This window comes from Columba livia, chromosome Z (genome assembly GCF_036013475.1).
Source record: "Columba livia isolate bColLiv1 breed racing homer chromosome Z, bColLiv1.pat.W.v2, whole genome shotgun sequence".
Lineage (NCBI taxonomy): Eukaryota > Metazoa > Chordata > Aves > Columbiformes > Columbidae > Columba > Columba livia.
The window spans coordinates 13,768,563-13,790,188 of record NC_088642.1 but is presented as its reverse complement, the minus strand read 5'-3'; the positions used below and the strand labels follow the sequence as shown (position 1 = coordinate 13,790,188).

At 40.0% G+C, this 21,626-nt stretch overlaps 2 protein-coding genes across 5 annotated transcripts in view; one reads left to right on the top strand and one right to left on the bottom strand.

The window, feature by feature from the left end:
* Positions 1 to 292: 292 nt before the first annotated feature.
* On the bottom strand, positions 293 to 16,397 carry PTCD2 (pentatricopeptide repeat domain 2). Of its 2 annotated transcripts, none has more exons than XM_065047280.1 (10): positions 16,332 to 16,397; positions 14,034 to 14,126; positions 12,431 to 12,569; positions 11,332 to 11,449; positions 10,538 to 10,616; positions 9,380 to 9,471; positions 6,016 to 6,129; positions 4,399 to 4,473; positions 3,459 to 3,572; positions 293 to 605 (listed from the first exon to the last, which is right to left on the bottom strand). In XM_065047280.1, exons 3-10 carry the CDS (start codon positions 12,439 to 12,441, stop codon positions 381 to 383), a joined length of 828 nt encoding a protein of 275 aa, XP_064903352.1. In that variant the 5' UTR covers positions 12,442 to 12,569; positions 14,034 to 14,126; positions 16,332 to 16,397; the 3' UTR covers positions 293 to 380. The 2 variants fall into 2 exon arrangements, with proteins under 2 accessions (XP_064903352.1, XP_064903353.1); XM_065047281.1 differs by lacking the exon at positions 12,431 to 12,569 and adding an exon at positions 12,235 to 12,382 and having other exon boundaries at positions 16,332 to 16,392.
* Positions 16,398 to 16,431: 34 nt separating this feature from the next.
* The window catches only part of MRPS27 (mitochondrial ribosomal protein S27), a 46,952-nt gene continuing 41,757 nt past the window's right edge, over positions 16,432 to 21,626 (top strand). The window contains exons 1-2 of one of the 3 annotated variants that reach the window (XM_065047278.1): positions 16,432 to 16,588; positions 18,454 to 18,531. In XM_065047278.1, the coding sequence (XP_064903350.1) occupies positions 16,525 to 16,588; positions 18,454 to 18,531 (142 nt within the window). In that variant the 5' untranslated portion in view covers positions 16,432 to 16,524. Of the gene's footprint in view, positions 16,593 to 16,633; positions 16,808 to 18,453; positions 18,532 to 21,626 lie in introns of those variants that run through there. The other 2 variants (XM_065047276.1, XM_065047279.1) reach the window with 2 other exon arrangements.

Genomic DNA, 21,626 nt, shown 5'->3' with positions numbered 1-21,626 from the left:
CTGCATCTGTTCTTTCAGTCAGAACATAATCTGATGAAGAGTGAATTTTCTTCTCATGAACCACGGAAGTCAAGTCAGATACACATTCTACTTTGTTCTACTTCCATCAGCACATCTAGCACAGGAAAATTTAAGTGCCTGAGGAAAATCTTTGAACCGTTCTGTTACTCCATTACTGAACAACACAAAAATACCCACTGTCATGGCTTGTTTTTAGCATCAAAATTGAAACATGGAAGCTGCATGATCTGTATATAAAATGCAATTTCACACAAACACCTTCGACAATTGCTCATTGTGGAGGAGGGGAGAAGACCTTTTATTAAAACCTGGCTTCTAAGAGATGTTAACAGCAGTTCAGTTTGCCATCAAATATTGAACTATTCCACCAATAGATTTGACTGAAGTGGTTTAGCAGTGTGATATCCAAATTGCTTGTGATTTAGAAGCTTTGCAGAGGCCTTCTTTGAACTAGGAATCTGGAAAAGCATGTCTTCCAGCGTGCACATGGTTATCCGTCCTGAAGCTTGTAGTTTCATACAAATATCTCCTAATCTGGCAGAAAGGTCGGGGTTTTCTTCCATCTTCTCCCTGACTGTAGCCAGCTAAGGAGAGAAAAATGACAGACTGTTACAGTTCAGCAAATGAAGGTCTCATAAAATCACCATATAGAAGACAAGCAGTCACTCAAAGGAAAAAGAAGTACACAACTTAAGATATGTGGCTAATGCAATAAGTCATAAGAACAGTATTTTAAGCAGCACACATACATCACCAGACAACAGCAGAAATGCACTGGATACCTATTACAGAGAGTTTATTAGATTTAAAACTTCCTCGAAGTTGTACAGGCCTATTTTAAGCTGTAGTACAGACTAACACGATTATTTTCTATTTAAACCCAGGAAACATAACTGCTTCCTGGAATCTACTTTCCAGATCAGCACAATTCTAATCATTATTATGTATCACACTAAAGGTACAGTACAGTACAAATCATAAAAGTCAGACTATCAAACACTGAAAAGTTCTGTATGCTATACAGAATATGAGCTCAAGTATAAGTAAATCTCTTCAAAATTGTTGTTGATCAATAACATTTTGTGAAAGGAATGTGTTAGGACTAATGCTTAGTCTTATTAGTGACTGTTACCCATTTGCCAAACAAAACCAAAATGCAGCATTGACACATGCAACTTTTATTCCAATGAATTTACAAAATCACAGTATCACAGTATGTTTGGGATTGGAAGGGACCTCAAAAGATCATCTAGTCCAATCCCCCTGCTGGAGCAGGAACGCCTAGGTGAGGTCGCACAGGAACATGTCCAGGTGGGTTTTGAATGTCTCTAGAGAAGGAGACTCCACAACCTCCCTGGGCAGCCTGTTCCAGTGTCTGTCACCCTCACTGAGAAGAGAAGAAGTTTTTTCTCAAATTTAAGCGGAACTTCTTGTGTTCCAGCTTGATCCCACTACCCCTTGTCCTATCATTGTTTGCCACCGAGAACAGCCTGGCTCCATCCTCATGGCACTCACCCTTTATATATTTACAAACATTAATAAGTTCACCCCTCAGTCTCCTCCAAACTAGAGACCCAGCTCTCTCAGCCTTTCTTCATAAGGGAGGTGCTCCACTCCCTTCATCATCTTCGTTGCCCTACGCTGGACCCTCTCCAGCAGTTCCCTGTCCTTCTTGAACTGAGGGGCCCAGAACTGGACACAATATTCCAGATGTGGTCTCACCAGGGCAGAGTAGAGGGGAAGGAGGACCTCTCTCGATCTACTAACCACCCCCCTTCTAATACACCCCAGGATGCCACTGGCCTTCCTGGCCACAAGGGCACAGTGCTGGCTCATGGTCATCCTGTTGTCCACCAGGACCCCCAGGTCCCTTTCCCCTACACTGCTCTCTAATATGTAATTTCCCAATCTATACTGGAACCTGGGGTTGTTCCTGCCCAGATGCAGGACTCTACACTTTCCCTTGTTAAATTTCATTAGGTTATTCCCCGCCCAACTCTCCAGCCTGTCCAGGTCTTTGGATGGCAGCACAGCCTTCTGGTGTGTCAGCCACTCCTCCCAGCTTAGTGTCATCAGCAAACTTGCTGATAGTACACCCTATTCCCTCGTCTAAATCGTTAATGAATATATTGAATAATATTGGCCCCAGTACTCTGAGGCACTCCACTAGACACTGGCCTCCAACTAGACTCCGCACCATTGACTACCACTCTCTGGCTTCTCTCCTTAAGCCAGTTTGCAACCCACCTCACTACTCTATTGTCTAGACCACACCTCCTCAACTTAGCTGTGAGGATGCTGTGGGAGACTGTGTCAAAGGCTTTACTGAAGTCAAGGTAGACCACATCCACCGCTCTGCCATCATCCATCCACCTTGTTACATTCTCATAAAAGGCTATGAGGTTGGTAAAGCATGACCTACCCTTGGTAAAGCCATGCTGACTGCCCCTAATAACCCTCTTATCCTTGATATGTCTTGAGATGGCACCAAGGATAAGCTGTTCCATTACTTTCCCAGGGACAGAGGTGAGGCTGACCGGTCTATAATTACCCGGGTCCTCCTTCTTGCCCTTTTTGAAGACTGGAGTGACATTTGCTTTCCTCCAATCCTCGGGCACCTCCCCCGTTTCCCAAGACTTGGCAAAGATGATGAAGAGCGGTCCAGCAATGACTTCAGCCAGCTCCCTCAGCACCCGCGGATGCATCCCATCTGGACCCATGGATTTATGCATGTCCAGACTATTTAATTGCTGCTTAAAAAAAAATAATCTTTTTTCAACATAGCAGTTATGTTTTGAAAGGTATGTCCCCCTTGTACCTAGTATTTATTTTACATATCAGTTATTCACTTTGTTTAATAGGCAGCAGTGAAAGCCTAAGTATCTAAAATATCTTATTCTACAGAGATGTTAAAAATAAATACAATAAAACATTTCAGGGAAAGCAGCAGCAATGCTGCCAACCTCATAGGGGCATATATGCACTTTGAAGGAAGCCTTCTTAGTGATAAATACTATAAAAGCTATTTTTATAGTAAAATAGCAAAAGTTACTGTTTCCCATATCACACCTCCCTGCATAGCATTACAAGTCTTTGCAAATATGACCAAGCTAACAATATCGCTGTGGCCCAAAGTTTATTCTCACTTTTTCACCAAGTTAACATAACATAGAAGGAAAGGGATTAAATTATTTAATGCCACTAGGGAATGCTTCATCGACATTCAGATGAAATCTGACTAAGAGCAAGATCCACAATAAAAAAGGGAAGTGGACATCTAAGTGCCCTGACAACAGCACAGAAAGCCAGTCAGCTGCTTTGGCATCTGAATGTATCAGAACCCAAACAACTTCAGCAGGGTGAAATTCTGTAGCTGAACCACCATCACCATCACTCAGACAAACACTGTGGACCTCCTCTCATTCCTGTATACTTACCACCTGCTCAGAAAATTCAATCTTTTTCACAAAGGGAGGAGTATCTACTTCCACTGCTGCCTCTAATGTCTTTATTACTTCTTCTAGTGAACCAGATCTGAGCTGGACAAGAACCTTAAAAATAAAATAAAACCACATCACACAAATAGTACTTATAATGAGAATTCAAATTTTTTAAAAAAGTATTTGAGGAAGACATGAAGTAAAGCAAGACAAAATTCTACATGCTGTGTTGACAAAAATCAATTATTCATGAAGAAAGCAGAGGGAATGATCACTCTTCACAGAGTTGTGGGGGTTTTGTTTGTTTTTCTTTTTTTTCCCACAGCTGGCACCTGGAAAGGAAGGTGAGCCTGGAGGCAGAGCTCCTCTGATGCAGCTGCATTAGCTGCTCTTGAACAAAGCGGTTTTTCCATAGCTTAGAAAGGTCACTTACAGGGCACACGCAGAAGACTTTCTCTCAGGTTGTAGACCAAGCAACTACAGGAAAAAATTGTTGTATGTACATATGTGCCTAAGGTTAACAGGGCTGAAGGAGGCCTGAAGTGTGTAGAGCATAGTTAAGGCAGGCATTTACTTGGAGCCCTGTTGTTTCAAATCTCATGTAGCAAAAAAGCAAAAAGTCACTATGTCTTAATTAGGAATGGTTCACAGGTCTGTACCCACAGATGTAGAACTGGTCTACTTCCAAATCTTATCTACGGTAAGAAGCAATTTTTTAAAATGGGTGGAGGGTGTTAAACAATTCAGAATGTAAGTCATCCCACTGACAGAAATTGTCTATTGGCTCAAAAACAAGCTCAGCAACAGTACTGATACATGCCTGTGGATACATGCCTGTGGATACATGCCTGTGGTACTAAGTTGGCCTTCTGTTACTTTGCATATGGGAGTTGTTTGTCCAGTCTGCAAGACTTCAACATAAAGCAAGCATACTTACTTTAAGATTATTGTATAGTTTGTTCTCTGTTTTCATTATCTGGGAACAACAAAATTTGGCTTGTGCTAAATCATTCTAGGAAGGAATTAGAAATAATTAAAAAAATATGGCTAAACACAATAAAAGTTCAAGAAAAAAACAGTCTTTGACAACTTTTCAGTGAATTACAAACCAGCATCTAGAAACCCTTCACCAAGAACCACGGACTCCAAACAGCTTCCAGCCTGTGAAAGGAACACCTCACACTGTGGGGAGTTCCCATGTCTTCAAACTCTTAAGCATATCAGACAGTCCTCCCTGCCTCAGATCAGCAGGGAAAGGAAGCACATAACCAACACTGAGCATGAGAGCACCTGAAAGATAAAAGACCTACACACATCCTCAGTTTGGCACTCGTCAGAATATTTAAATGAAGTGCAGCATATGTTAAGGTAGGTATTTATAATGCCCAGCTCTTTTCAGCCTTTTGTACATTCACATTTACAGTACTGTATCTATGCCATCAACTGATCTGTATAGACAGTAAATGTTACACTGACATTTACTAAACCAACCACTGTTACATGTGATCAGGAAACATCTTACTCACAACAAGATGTACTGTCAAAGATCATACAGCTTAAGGAATAGTTAAATGTAATGTGGAACATTATTCTGTTTGTAAAAGAAGAATTTTAACTTATTTTTACATAAATCAACAGCATCATGGATGTTTCATGGTATTTCAGAGACAGAAATTTTATTAACCACAATGCCAGTGAGAAGCCCTGTCATGCCATCATGCACACGAATGAACTAACTTGAATGATACTATTGTTCAGTGTCCCTGTTCACAGAGACAGTGCAAAAAGAACACAGAGTGCATAAGAACATTTTAACAATTCTACTTGATGTATTAAAATCCATTAATAATATCAAATTGCTAGCTCTTACAGTGCCTCTGACCTCTGTTTAGACATGAAATACAAAAGATTCAGAATTTCCTCAAGCTGTATACACAAATTAACAACAGAGGAAATACTGGACTTTAGAATTTCCTAATTGTTATTCTCCTGCTCAGTCTTTCACCCTGTACTTCCTCACAGCCTCTTCATATCACTGCTTAGGCTCATGAGGTATTGAAAAACCTCCCCTTGAAACTTGTTGTGAAGAAAGATAGGCCATATCCAAGCCAGCAGGGCAATATACATCATAGCCTTTGAGTGTGCCTCCCTAGATAAACTATTTTAAAGAGCTGATTTGGCTTATATGTTAAATTATTATTTTAATTTTATTTAAGGGAAACAATTGTGAAATAGCAGTATCTGCAGGACTGAGTCCATGGGTACGTCTAACCCGCTGGCCCAACTCTCTTTCTAAGAATATTCTGTATGTGATTGTCACTAGCACAAAATCCCTGTGCATTAGAATCAAGACATAAGTTTAGATTTCAGAACTTCCACATTCATTTTGTGTGGGAATTGTCTATAATCCTACTCTTTTAGGGGCCTAAAATTTCTAGTACTTAAAGTTATTACATAGATCAGTTATGCTTCCTCTATGTTAGCTTCCTTCCACTATCTTACTACAGTAAAACTATCAAGATTCAGGCACAAATCAAAACAAAAGGTACTGTACCTGCTTCAGAGCAGATGCTATGGCAAAGCATAATGCTCGCAGTGGTAATGTGTCACCTTTTAGCTGTGCTTCTTCAAGCAGTTTTGCAGAGATTTTGAAAGAGTCCAGGCTGTCCTGCACAGAAATTTCAAATCTAAGTCACACTTGTAATTCTTGTGATCTGAAAGGACTGTAGGCAATTGCAATTACTTTTAGAAGGCATTCAGAAGTCATCATACTGTAAGATCCCCAAGGCAATCCATACCTGAAACCAACCAAGCAGATTCTGTGCAACACTTCTTGAGAAACACAACATCAAAATACAATAATCAAAGCTACAGACTTAAGCAGATAAAAATAACTTCCGTTATTTTAACAACTACACTTTGTCCTAACTGTTTCGGCTTCTACGAGAGCTGAAAGCCTGGCAGCATGGTAAAACTAACAGATGCTTTCCTTTCCACTTTCCAATCATTCCCGAATCATCAAGAAAGCTGACTTTTTGTTCTACTTTATTCTGAAAGCTACATCAGGTAGTTAAGGAAAACCAGTATTTTCAAAGCATTGAACTATTTAGTACCATTACACTAAAGAAACCCGCGTATGTGTGAATTTGAACATTCTGCAATTTTTAGACTCTGTTATGTATTAAATAGTGCAAGATGTTTCCAAAGCAGCTTACATATTTGCCTGTTTTCCAACACAGAATCTGCATTATCACTGAGACCATTTTCAATAGGAGTCTATACCAAAAGGCAATGAGTTTACCTGTGTTTTATTTCACAAACGAACAACCCTCAAAAACAATGCTCTTCACACTGGAAATTATGAGTAGAGTTGACTGGAACCCAAACAAAAGAGAACCTTAGAAACACAGAATCATTGTAGTTGGAAAAGACCTACAAGGTCATCAAGTCCCACCATAAACGTAACACTACCAAGTCCATCACTAAAAAGCCTCCCTAAGTGACACATCTACATGTCTCTGAAACACCTCCAGGAATGGTGACTAAACCACTTCCCTGGGCAGCCTGTTCGAATGCCTGACAACCCTTTCTCTGAAAAAATTGTTCCTAACATCCAATCCCCTGGTGCAACTTGAGGCTATTTCCTCTCGTCCTACTACTTACTACTGGGGAGAAGAGACCAACACCCTCTATCCTACAACCTCCTTTCGGATAGTTGTAGATACTGATAAGTTCTCCCCTCAGACTCCTCCAGAAACATTCTGACCACTACAAGGTTGATTACATATATGTTTTGTTGTCATCAAAAGGCATACAGCCATTTCCTGCACTAAAAGAAGGACCATCTGTTACCTTAGAGAAAACAGTGCCTTGCAATGATTTAAAACATCCCAGATGTGTTTTAGAGTTGACCTCTAAGACACTTCACTACAAAGATTAAACATTTAATTCCTTTGTTTATCCACTAGCAATAATCAGAGCTTTAAGCCTTGTACATTTTTTCATATTGATCTCTGGCATGGTTATTCAAAGGAAACCAAGAATTAATGTGGCAAAAATCCAGCATTGGTCTTAATGATACCAACATCATTATTTCCAGTATTCAAGTAGTGCATCCTGAAGATATTTTCCTTCAAGGTTTTTCTGAAGTTTTTTATGTTGCATAATAAGCAAAACCACTTTTGAGCTTCATGTTTTTTCCTCCTACCACCAAAATCTGAATCAACAGATTAAGCTTTCGGAAGAGTTCCATCTAATGCTCTTTTGTGCATAAAGGGTTACTACAGCTTGCTGCTTTATTGATAGTATTTTATCTTAATGAAGAAACCCCCACAAATTCATTGTGGCTGTTAAAACAACTGGGTGGCAGTTTAGAATAATTTCCCCTTTCTTTTTATCAATTCACTAAAAAAGTAATGACAGGTCAGATTCTTTATCGAAAATATAGGTAGGGGCAGAAGCAGTAGAAAACAAAAGCCTCAGGAACCTCCTCCTGTTGCATATGCCATGGATCCAAGCCCTTGGACAGTAGGCCACGGAAAGAACCATGCAGAGATTTTAGGGAAGAAGCTACACCAAAGGGAGTGCTCAGAGAAACACAGTGGGTTTCTGTGAATACAGGCAGTAATGGACCAAAGAGCAACCCTGAAGTGGTAAATATTGCCTCAGTGGATTTTAGTAGCAAACACCAGCTTACAAACTTGGGTTGTAGCACAGTGTCAGAGTCTTCGTACATTCATAACTGTCTAAAAAAGGTGCCTTCTACATAGAACTGGGAACATCCCTGAATTGACTGTAACCATCCAACTCCAGCTGTTTTCAACAGCAGACAACTTCCACAGCTCTTTCTCAGCCCTGTCTACTGCCCCTCTGTCCAAACACCAAAACCACAGGGCTTTCTACTCCCCCTGACCAGAAGGCAGCCCTGATTGATTAGAATTGAGAACTTCAGAAGCGCCACATAAATTACAGCAGAGCTACAGTTTTAGGCCTCATTTTCATCACAAAGGTACTCAGTTTCATTGTATATTTAACTGAGAAATCTGAGGAAGTTTAGTCTAGTGGTATAATTTTTCTTCAGCTAGTGTCTTTCTTCCTAAAAACATAGGGAAATTGAAGAATGGACTCCTAGTGAGTTTAGGATGAGCTCATGTTAATATTCCAAATTGCACAACTGCTTCAAACCTGGAGTGGAAGATCAAAATAAAAAAGTTTGGAGATCTTGTTTTCCTACAAAATGGGAACACTTCTAAGGAAACACTTGTAGAACCTATGTAACCTAGTTTCTTACTCCGTTAATGCTCTTTTTCTCTGAGCTAACAATACAGTTAAGCTCACAGGGCAGCCTGTCTCTCACTGAAGGCATTCATTCAGGTTTCTTCTCCACACTCAGCTACCCATTTTCATCAGGAATGTAGGAACAAATTACCTTTGAGAACTCTAATCCTTGCCAAATTTGGGTGCAACTACAGAAATCATTCAAAGTTACTTGGAGAGGGAGGAGAGAAATGTATGGGAGATATCTGACAAACAGAACATATCATATATGCTCTGTCTTAGGGAAGCCAAACAATAAAACCCATACTGAGGCTCAAATACAGAGTGTAGTCCCAAGAGATGCATGGATCACAGAGAAATAACACTACCAGCTAATCAAAGGCTCTTTCCAGTTTGTTCCTTAGTGCTTATATTCACGTAATATTTTGAGATTTGCTTTGTGACATTAGTTTGTATGGGAAGCTATGTATGTGCACCCTGTCATGCACAATGAAGCAATACAGGACTTAAATATGTCTAAAATATTTGCACTCAATAAGAAATCATGACTGGGAACACACAGAAATTTTAAAATTAAAAAAAAAAAGGAAGACATAGAGAAGGTATTTCATGTTTTTATCTTGTGAATTGGAAGTACTTGCCAGTTTGTAGCATATTGCAAATGCAAGTAGATAGGTTTCTTTGTTGAAAGGTATATCTTGTTTTTTCATTTCTATCAGAACTTCCAAAGCACCTGTGAAAAATACAGTAGTGTTACTCACTTCACAACTTCAAGGCTGTATATTTAGTAATTGAAAAAAAGATTTCAACATAGTATGAGCTCAGTAAATAAAAATGTAAAACTGAAATAAGTTGTTGTTGTTTGTTTTTAATTAATACATTTTAAAAAGTTTAATTTGGGGTCAGCTGGATGTAAATAAACTCTGGACACTTGACAAAGCCACTCTCATTCTCTTACAACTGCCCAGAAAGCAAGACTTCGTACACATTATCAAACCTTCCATCATTTGAGGCAAACTATCAAACAGCTCCTCAATAACATACATGTTCCACTACAACACAACAGTGCATTCAAACTCTGATCAGGTTACTTTTACAGTGGCTCAGTCTTAACTCCTAGGACAATTGCTGGACTTAGATATGCCATACATCAAGAGACCAAGCACTGTCTGTTCAACAAATTTCAGACAAAGGGATCTGCTTACTCCATACTTCATTTAAGATTTTATCATGGAAAGCCTTTTCAGTCAGGTCAGATGATTCCCCCTTATCCTTACAGAGGGAAAAATGATCTGAAGCATTTGATGTAACTATTGCAGTAGCCACTCTGTGTAGGCACACTAGTAAGACACACCAAAGTCTATGGTCTGCTTCTGTTATCAAAGGAAAAAGTGTACTAATCTCTGCTCTGACACCAACACAGAACTGCCAAAAAGTTGTTGAAGAACTTATTGTTCCAAAAAACATGTAAGACAAACTTCAAATAGAGAAAACAAAAAGCTATGGGAAATTACAAACCAAAGAGAAGTTAAGCCTTCAGGAAAAGAGCCCCCCTGTATAATCACAATTCTGTGCAACTGAGGATGGTAAGAATTCCATAGGAACTATGAAACAGATAGAGCCTTCAACTTTTATGGTACAGCTCATTCACATCTACATCAATTTACATGATGTTTGGCTCTCTAAAACCATAAATCAATCAGCAATATTCATTAGAAATATGTAGAGTTATACACCCACACACACAGTGAGAAGCACCCTTCTCAAAATACATTTGCCTTAGAAAACACAGTACTTACTTTCATAATGGCCCTTTTTAAACAACATAGTCATCAGAATATGGAACGATGTACTTTCTGAGAAAAAACCACGCAAATTCTGGAAAAGAAACATACAAACAGAGTGAGCGTTAAGAAAGTCAGGGCAGTGAGCATTCTTACTGTGAGTAGCATCCAGGTCTTCCTACTGGAACACATCCCATCTTCACAAGTACAACATTTCACTCTCTGGGTTCCCCAACTGTCCCTCTGTCAAGTAACCTCTAAAATACTGGTGACTCAATATGGTCAAAAGCTCACTAAAAATGAACAGGAATTTTCCAGAGATTCCCACTATCGTATTTTTTAGTAACAGATTGCAACCTCTAAGTTCATGCAAGCAGAAGTCATTGACTAAGGGCAACTCCAAAATCTCAGCAGAAATACAGCTTGCAGCTGATTAACAGTATTTCTGGGATAAAGTACCACCACCACAGAACTGAAAGCAAAGCAACACCAGATGCAGGAAAAATGCATCAGCTGCGTTCATTTGAGGAATTAGCTTTTAATCAATACTTTTTATTCAAATGATGCATTTACACAGAAATACAATAACGAATCTATCAGTCAAACTGGCAACTATTTTTCTTTTAATTACAGTTTTGCTATTTTAAAACAAAAAGCATTAATCTGCATTCTTACATTAACGTCACAGACATCCTTGCTACTGCAACACATATACCGCATGTCTATGAGCTCACACAAGGCTCATGCATACCAGTTATGCCTATTGGACTAATAAAAATAACAATTTTCAAAATGTATAGAGGAATCACCTTATCTTTGATAAGTTCTACGGCAGGTCTTTCAAGGTCCAGGTCATAACATAGCCTCATAAAGAGGGGTCCAAATTTAAAATTTTGTAAGGCTGTAATTCCATTCTGTTCATGGTACCTATTGAAAAGATCAAAAAAAGTTAATCACACAAAGCACAGAATTTGTCAAGGAAAAACAGCTTTAAATAGGCAGCAAGATGTGTATGTGCAATGGCAGAGACACACTTCCTATCTGCCCCAGTCAAAGACATTTAGATAACAGGAGATTAATTTTATGGAAAAAGTACTGTTTTGATTGAACTAATAAATTAACTAGCAATATTTAATCTTTTCTATTTCCAGTAAAGTAAACTGCATAGGATTAGTCTCTGTCATGAAAATTCCCAGCTACTTTACCTTCTATTCACAGAACAATAGCACAAGTTTAGCAGCGATAGCTGCTAAGATACCTCAATTTTTCCTTTTCTATGCTGAAAAATAAATAGAAACAAAATACCAAAATGTTTCATTTGCCTCTTTATATCTTCCACACTCTAACTGCTGTGAAGGTTTTCATTCATGAAACCTCCTGACCTGCCACTGCTGGTCCAGACTGGCTTATAACCAGGCAGGTCTTACCTGGAAGAACTCCCTGAATACACCACTACCCCTCAGCTGAGAGATTATGTGTCTATGTGGCTCACCATTCATTCTGCATACAGTACAACAACACTTTGCTCCCATAGCTTGATCTGAGAGTCTCTAAAGGGTTGGAAGAACCAAAGTAAATTAAAATACAGCCTTAGTTTAAGGGATTAACTATGCATACAGCCACTGAATTAGAGCAAGCCCTCAACTACAGACATAACCTGGCATGATCTAATAGAAGAAAAAAAAAAAAAAACCAACAGAAAATAGTGTTACCTGGATTGTTAAAAATACCTGTAAATAACTCTTCTGGCTAGTTCCACATCAGATGAAGTCTGACATAAATGCAGTAAATTTTTTAATTCATTTCTGAGAATAATTCCATTTTTCTTTAATTTTTCCGTAATACTTTTAAAATACGGATCTGAAAACAAAACACATTACAGCAGCAGTCTGTAAACAATTCCATTACCTGTGTTGCATACTTGGTGCCTAGAAACAGGGAGATTCAATAAAGCAGAAAAATTGTTTTTTTCACCAAGAATGGATGCGTATCTGTTGCTACATGCAAATACAAGTCCTTACAAAGGACTGAGATGCAAGGCTGAATCCTGTGAAGTCAGAAGAATGTTCATATGTACATATAAGCATACATACATACAATGTTTGTGATGTGCTCAAAGCTGCACAGAAATTTAAAACCCATTTTATTCGTAAAGAACACATAATAAGTTATTATAACTACTGTAGGCAATTGTTTAACTGCTGTAGTTAATAGTATAACTATTATAGTTAATAGTTGCACTGTAACTACAATAAATAATAGCTATTATATAGTCTGTATAACAATAGTTATTACTGCTTTTTCCATGTCTAAAACAAGTTTATTACTAGCCTTAATTAATTCATCTTTCAAGTATTAGGCTAAACATTGAGTACAGAAATGATGCACACATACACAGAAATAGGTGCTTAGCACATTGTTTTGATCAGTTCTCAGAGGCTACTATTTTCTACAAAACAAGGTCAGCTGTGACATGTAAAGCCAAATGTCTGGCTTCTACACACCTGTTTTAGCAAAAGTGACTGACCCCTGGCAAAAAATTCAATGTATCTCACATACAGGATTAATGATCCCAAATATGAGTACATCATAATTACAGCAAAATATAACAACATTATGACTTGCCTGATTTAAATTTTACTTTTACTTAATATAGAAAAACTGTCACATTGACTTTACCTCCCTCTCTGTCCCAGAAAACTGGTTTATACAAAACTAAATTGGGTTACTTGTCTCTTCCTTGCCAAACAAAAAAAATTTAAATTAACTACATCCTTTGGAACAACTGTGAATTCCTATCAGTGCATATGATTCCTACCTGCATATGATGAAAAACATGCAGGAAACTGAGTTTTACCTAATACTTATGTTACTTAAAGAAAGGAATGTGCATACATTTTAAACAGCATGACAAAATCCCCATTGGAAAAAAAACCCACCGATCTTGCTCCTTCATTAGTTTGGAAAAGCTGAACTCATGTTTCATATTCTAAGTATACATACATCATCTGGAACTGCACGCATAACTCTGAACTTACACTAGGTAAAAGGAGAAAAAGCTAAAATAATAAGATAACTCAATTTGCAGAGAAGGTTAAAAGATAATTACTGGCATAGTCCTTCTCTGGACAGTTAAACAGCTATCATACTTTGTATTAACTCTCTCTGTTGCTGCTGTATTTGAAGGAAGATCTGTAGACCAAAACAGTATTTCATATTAGACTATCTGACAAAGCTGGAAAAGGAAGGACACAAACATCCCAGGTCTTACATAAACACCTTGCATACCTGAAAGCTTCTCCACATTTTCTAACACAGCATAATTAATATTGTTTCATTCTACAAAGCCTCAGATCTTCCAATAATTTTAGTTGCAAAACATTTGTAAGAGGAAGACTTAAGTTGTTCCTCTAAATGGGGTCAATTTCGCGTCATATTATGAGTTGACCATCTTGTTTCCTAGGACTCATGCTAAAATTGAGAATGGTGATTATGAAATAAATACTAATACCTTTATTGCCGTGGACTTCTTTTATAATTGCGACTTTCATCTGCTGAAATTCTTGCAACTTTATATCATCTTCTGTTAGCAGATAGCGCTTCCCTACCATAAAAAGAAAGAGGAAGGTTGAGTCTTATGCCACACTGTGTTTTAATACTACTGAACTTCACATTTATGAATTACTGCTGTTAATTACTGTGTGATGCCAGACAACCAGCATCATGACACTAAAAAAAGACTGCAAAAATTGCAGTTGCTCATATCACTAACAACAGAACTCAAGTACTCTTGTCACAGCCTTACAGTGTTAATGTGTACAAGGATGAAAAAGTATATATTTATTTGATGTCCAAATAAAAAACTAGAGGTACCATTCCTCTTCACATAGCCAAGGTACAAGAGGATTCTGCACAAGAATAAAATCTTTCCCCCCTTTCATGCTTTTATAAGGATTTGTCTTGTCATCTCTTTGTGCACCACAATTCACTATGGCACAGCTTCCTTTCTTCACATGTGCTGTCCCCACTACAGAATGCATTGTTCTGGAAGCTCTAAATGCAGTAGGAAGACAAAAGGAAAAAACATAAAGTTTATTATTTGCCTTATAGTAACACTCAGGAGACCTGGCAAAATTCTGGAACAGAGCAGACATCAAAGTTATGACAGTCATTGAGTTTACAATCTCAAAATTAACTTTGGGTGCTGATGTCAACTGTACTGTGTTGTAACCTCCTTTAACAAAACCGTCATGCAGGTGCTGTTTGTGAAGTTTTTGCTGTCACAAAACCAGGTCTCCAGTAGTTTTTTATTTGCAACCCATGATTTTGTAATTGAGAGTCGCAGTATTAGTTTACATTAGTTTGCATTTCCATAGCAAAATGTAACCAGCCACTTGTTTTCTATGCAAGTGAAGCATGGTAATCACACACTTCACAAAATCTGAAGAAAAAAATCCATTAAATGGCACTTTTGCTTATTAAATGGAAACAGTTCCAACGGGTAAACAAATGTTCATCATCCAGCATGACATTTGCCTGGATTTCCCAGCCATTTACTTCCCACAAACCTTCTCAGCTGGTCTAACAATGAAAGACCAACGCAGTCCTGGGTCTCTCCAAAGCTGATGTGGGAATCATGCTGGTTCCCTGGGTGTGACAGGCTCCCCACACTGCAGGGACACCCCATGCTCACAGGCAGTGTCAGCAGAGAGCTTGGGGAAGCAGAACTTTAGCCTCCTTGAACTCAATTAGCTCAATTCTACCACCTCCTTAAAGTCTAACTGTAAGGAATGCTTAACGAAGAACTGCTGCTTTTACATAACTGAGGACCTGGCACCTGGCCCCAGCAGGGGGGAAGGACCGAGAGACATGGGACTATGAATCCTTAATGTAAAACACAGTCTCTTCCTGGAATATATACTGATATCTGTATACATACTGATACCTGTATTTACAAGTTAATTTGGGGGGAAAGGTATTGTATGTAAATCGGTAGTCTGTAAACCCTGAAGTACCCAACCAATGGTGAACAGGGGAGCTAAACTGTGGCAGGGATTTGGGGGGATATAAGCAGGGGCTTTTTGCCCTATGATGTGTGCCTACCTTTAGGGAGAACACCCGGTGTTGCAATATCATTATTAAAAAAAATTGCTTTGCTGAGAGATCCTGCCTGAGTCTGTTATATTTGCAAAATAATTGTTTCCTACATAACCTTACAGCGCTATAGAAACAAACCAGTACAAAACCAAATACGAGGGCCTTTGAGGACTAAGGAGGGAGACTGACACGATTACTAGCGCACGCAGGCAGTGCAGGCCATCCCGGAGCACTTAAACAACCCGCCTGCTTCACCTCAGACACACCGCAGCCCCCTCGGACAGGCCAAAGAGCAGCGGGCAGAGCACCATGCAGGGGGGCTCTTCACATCTCTGACGGAGCCCTAAACGGAGCAAAACCCCCAGGGCCTGGATGACGTTGTCACCCTCCCAGAATAAATATGTGTTTATGAAGCATGTTTGTTTGTTTTTTAGTGGCTCATATCCAGCCGCCGGCAAGCACAGGATAAACGGCGTAACGCTGCTGCCAGCCCTTCCCCACGACAGCTCTCCCGCGCCAGCCCGGCCTGCCCGCCGCAGCACACGCGGGCCCGGTCCCAAGCCCCCTCGGCGCACTCCGAACCACAACTCCCGTCAGGCTTAAGACCGGCAGCGGCCGCCGGGAATTGTAGCTCTGCGGAGGGCTCCCCAGCCGGCGGGCAGCCCAGAGCCCCGGCCCAGCATCCCCCCCCTCGCCTCAGAGGCCGCGGTACCTGCAGGCGCGCAGCCCCAGCAGCCCGGGGCGGGCGGGCGAACAGCCGAGCGCCGCACCGCCTCCCGCACCACCCGCTGGGAGCCGCCAACGAGCACCACCGCCATCTTGCGCCCGGGCCTGCCGGGGGCGGGGCGCTCGCAGGCCCGGCCTTCCCCCCCCCCGCGCCGGCGCTCGCCTCCTGCCTCGGTGCCATGGCCGCCCCCGTGCTCCGGCGAGGCGTGCTCTGGAGCGGGAGGGCCCTCAGCGCTGCGGCAGGTCGGTGGTCCCTTGGCAGGCGACAGCGGGGCTCGCTGCGGCGGGGGGCGGGGGCCGGGCTGTGGCGGCGGCGCGAGGAGCGTGCGCATGGCCGGGGTGCGGCGCGGGGCTTTCCCTTCGCTTTGGTAGATACTTATGAAATGCGAGACGGCTCTGAGAACGGCTTATCCATACCGTGCGGTGCGGGAGAATAGTCTTCATTTTAACTTTTTAAAATAGGTATTCCAGCTTACTAATTTCATAGCTTGCTAGCTGCGTTTCGGGGTCCCGGGAGGTCACATGGAGTTGCATGGCGGCCGCCCGACCCACGGCAGCGCTGGCAAAGCCGGGCAGCGCCGGTGGCAGCGGCACAGCCAAGGCTGATGTTTTTGAAAAGCCCCTTTTCCAAAAATCCTGACCTTCGAGAAGAGCAGAACTCACTAATGTTTACTGAAAGCGTGGTGATGATGGGCCACTTCCCCGAGCAGAAATGTCTCCGTCTGCTTCCAGGTGCCCATGTCTCTTTCCTCACGGCACTGGAGCTGCTCGCAGGGAACCGCAGTGAAGAGCTCAAACCTGACTTGCAGCTTACCTGACCAAAGCACCTTTGTGCAGACAGCTGCTGCTGCTTTAGAAAATAGTTCTTTAGAGCCTCACGCTTCCTAGTGGCAGCTTTAGCTGCAAAAGAGCATACGGAAGTTTATCCTATAAAAAGCCCCAGATCTTTTGTGCGCACCTTTTATCAACGTGATGAAAGATGGCTTTGGAACAATCCCACCAACAAAACAAAAATACCTCTCTTTCTGACTTTGCTGTTTGGTAAAGTGTTGTATGTATTCTCACATTCTGACTGTGGAATTTGGTGTATCAGGTCTTTTTGGCAAAAATTTGCAAAGATGTTCAGAGCTGGATATATTTGTATACTTGTATGTCAGGAGGATGATAAGCAGAGAAATTATTTCACATCCAAGAATAACAAAGTTTTAGTGGTAGCAGACAGATTTTCAGATAAGAGCTTTAAGGTAGTTGCTAAGATTCTGTGTAGCATGGTAAAGTTTATTTTAAAAAATATTTGATGTTTCTTAACATTAACTTCTGCAACCTTCTGCATGTGTTTTCTGTCAATAAATTTTATCCAGATGTTCCTCATGCATCCTCAAGGCCTCATCATCTGTCAGTGATGCACAGACATGGTTTGTTCTTCCAAACAAAACATTTTCCATTTTGTTTCAAAAGCTAGAATAGTGTCTTGAGTGGATTTCAAAGCTGGTACAAAGAGTATATGAAAAAACTTTCAAAAACATTTGAGTGAAGTCTGCAGTTCACTGGAGAGGCAACAAAAAAGAGATGATCAAACATGGAGTATTTACTGATGGCCATCTACCTTTCATTTCCAGTAAGACAGATCTTTATGGGTTGGAAAAACAACCATCCAACAAGAACAAAAAGGCCTTTTTTTGTGTGTATTCATCTTCTATCCTGATTCTTTTATGCCTACATTTAAATAATTGCTAGCATTGGATGAAAAAAGGTCTCTGTGCACAAAGAAGCTGTCCTTTATTGCTGTTTCAGTTTTTTTCAACCATTACAAATTTATGCTTTTCCTAAACACAGAGTTTGGTTTGGGAAAGGTTTGTTTCATCCTGAAAAAAAACTTCTAGGGGAAAACTTTTCTGTTTTAAAAATGACAAGGTTACAGTTCATCCGTCTACAAGGAATCTGAACTGTTACAGTAGCTGCTGCTGGTAGCTGTTGTTGTAAGGGCAGTTCAGTGCATCCCACTCAGTAAATGTGATAGAAAAAGGTGATGTCTTGTGGAGTATTAGTATACTTCTTTAGAAATGTTTAAACAACCTGGCTTATGTAGTGATTTCTTTCTTCCTTAGGTAGAAGATCTCTTCTTTCTGCAGCCTATGTGGACAGCTCAAAATGGGAGAAGAGACAAAAAGATGAGCATAACCTGGGTGAGAAAAGTTTCTTTTACTCCACTTTGGCTAATTAATTGCAGTCCTAACTCATTGTAGACTAACTCATCATCTATAAATACTTCAAAATAAGAAAATGTGTGTAAAATGTGAGTAAATGTGAGTAAAATACTTCTGGGGTTCTGTGTCAAAATCTGGCCAAGATTTTAAAAATCTGTCATAAATACACAAAGCTATAATGCAGAAACAAGTCAGAATTCGCTTATTTGATTAATGTTTGTTTCTACAAGATGTTTTTTTTTCCACAAAATCCAAAGCTTTTATGAATGTCGTAGTTCTGTGTCTGACAGTTAAGACTGTCTTCAGGTGTCCTGTTGACGTTGCTTTAATTGTAATGCAGTACAAAAGAAGACCAATTATAGAAGTGTTAGAGGGCACTCCTGTTGTAAATGTTTGTGTTTTTTTTGAAAGAACATTTTCCTCTGTGTTTTGCAAGAGGGTAAGTTACATTTCTTGAAAGAAATTTAAATTTCTTGTGGAAATTTTATATTTGTCTTTTGGGAAAAAATGAAACTAAACATTTTATTTTGGAGAAGTTGTACATAAACCTGTATCTGCATATGGGACTGAGATCTCTCATACAAATTTCATAGCTAAATTCTTTGGCTAGATTACATTTGAAATGACATGCCATTATATTTTTGGCAACTATGTTGAAAGAAAAGCATAATGCAAAACATTTTTTACATGCTAAAGACACATATACATTATTTTGGACCATGAGTGAAACTGTTTTGCAGGCCACTTCATGCATAATCTTTATCTTCGTCTTTTTACTCCTGGGCCCCTGAACTGTATTTGTTAATTGTAGCACAGATTATGAGGCTGAAAGAAGAGTTAGCATGTGAAATTCAAGGGCTTTTGTCAGACAGGAAGACAGACAAAATGATCATAGTTATGTTTTTTTATGCACTAATTTATTTCTGTTACTTATTTATAAACAGCTAGGTGGTACTGCCAGCTTGTTTTACTGTACACAGTCCGGAAACAGACGGTGGCTGCTCATGGCTGTGGCTTGGATCCTGCAGAGACTGTTAATACATTGTGACCCTTCACTGTGAATAGGGCTGCTCATGCAGTGTTTTTTGGGCAGGAGCCACAAACTTGTGCTCTGGGGTGCATTTAAACCAGTCACCTCCAGACAAAAAGGGGTTCTTATTTTGACAGACAACATAGGCAGTAGAAATCCAGTGCAGAAGAAAACGTTGTGCAAGTGCTGCTGCAGTCCATGCTTGTCTTTCCCCAAGCCTGGTAAGACCTCTTGTCACACTTTGGCAGAGACAGCTTTTGCTGCCGCTCTGCTGAAGATCTCGATCCAAAGCAGATGTCTGTTTTATGCTTTTCAAGGGACTACTTTGCATTTTCTTTTTGTGTTCACAGAAAAGAGAAAACAAGCTAATACTGTCAGCTGTTTTAGCATTTTCAAAGAAGAGACAGCCCTGCAGACTCCTGGTCTGTAGCTGTCAGTTGTATGGTTGCATATACAATGTTATGTGTCGTAACTGTAGCTAGAGTTAAATCCTTGTGTTGAAGAGATGCTTTTTTTTGGTGTATTTAAAACACTGTTTCAGAACTCTTACTCTGCAAACTGATGTTGCGAGAAAAAAAGAACTAAAGTCAGTTCTGTTTCTCTGCTGCAATGCTCTGGTGCCATCCCATCTTGTTTATGGTGTCTGTGTACAACATGCTTTATTCTCTTCTGCATAGTCTCAGATTAGCATGCCAAACATGAGTGAATTTAGCAAACTTCAGTGATGTCAAAGGTGTGGGCAAGAACAACACTGTGTTTTGTGTACAGAGCACATTTGTCCAAAAAGGTAAGAAATGAAAATTCATTAATTTGGAATTTACAAACTGCCTGCTGGTAGGAGGATAACCTGTCTAGAAATAACTTGGGTTCTACTTATTAAAAATGAGATATCAAGGAAACGCGAGGCATGTCTGGATTTAGATTTTCCAATGTTGACATTGGTTTGTCACTAACAAGGTTAAAATTAAGTGACAGTAAACATCTTGATGAGAAGAATAACAATTACCAGAATCCCAGGGGATGGCCAAATCCAAATGAGATAGGAAACGGGTTTGTTTTTAGAAAAACTCACGGTACCCAAAATGGCTCATCTGCAACACCAGGTGGCAGTGCTGCATTTACACATTTGAATAATTTCTATTCAAAGCCTTCTTAGGTACAAAGCTGTCGTTCTTTCCAGAAGCTGCTAGGGATGTCAGTATACTGAGAAATGTGAAACATATACATTTCTAAGGCAAAGTACTTGCCTCAGCTTTCCTTTATATTTTAATCGGGTCTTTAAAGTAAATCAAGACTTTCTTTATGTAGAAAATGAAATATTAGCCTGTGAGTTAAAGTGTTAGCTTTGCCCATCACTTCTAGGACATATAAACTTTGTGTCACAGTTGTATCCACTTTCCTGTTGCTGCCCCATCACTGGATTTCAACCCTGTCCTGGATGGACCACTTCTAAGAATAAGAGGGTAGTGACTTTACCTAGTGGTGAAATGTACCACTTGTTGGTGTGGCTACATGCTGTGGAAACTCTGTTAATTTCCTAGGCCACCAAACTGGCATTAGACATCACAATCACTAACTTGGAAGGTGAGGGCCAGTATTTTCCCAGTCATTATCCTGAATCACCCTGTTGCAGGCAGGAAGACATAGAGTTTCTGTGGACAAATGAAAGTAAAAGTGAAGATGGAATCTCAGATATAAGTATTCTAGAGACAAGTGTGAAGTCATGCCTTTCAGTTAAGTGACCTCAGCTCAGACTCAACTCAGAACTGGTGTTCTCTTTGGTAATGGCTGTCAGATAAGTAATGTAAAAGCACTTACAGGATCTATCTGTTATAACATACATAGAATTCTGCTTTGGCCATTAAGACATTTATTTTGTTTATACAGCAATGTTAGCACTCAAGTTTTACTTCCAACTGTGCTAGGAGACTCTGACATTCACATTCTTGCATTCTAGTACTCCTGTCCAGATGTTTATATCTAAGAAGAAGCTTTAGTCGTGATTGTTGAATAGCAACTTATGGAGCAAACTCAGTTTAGAAAA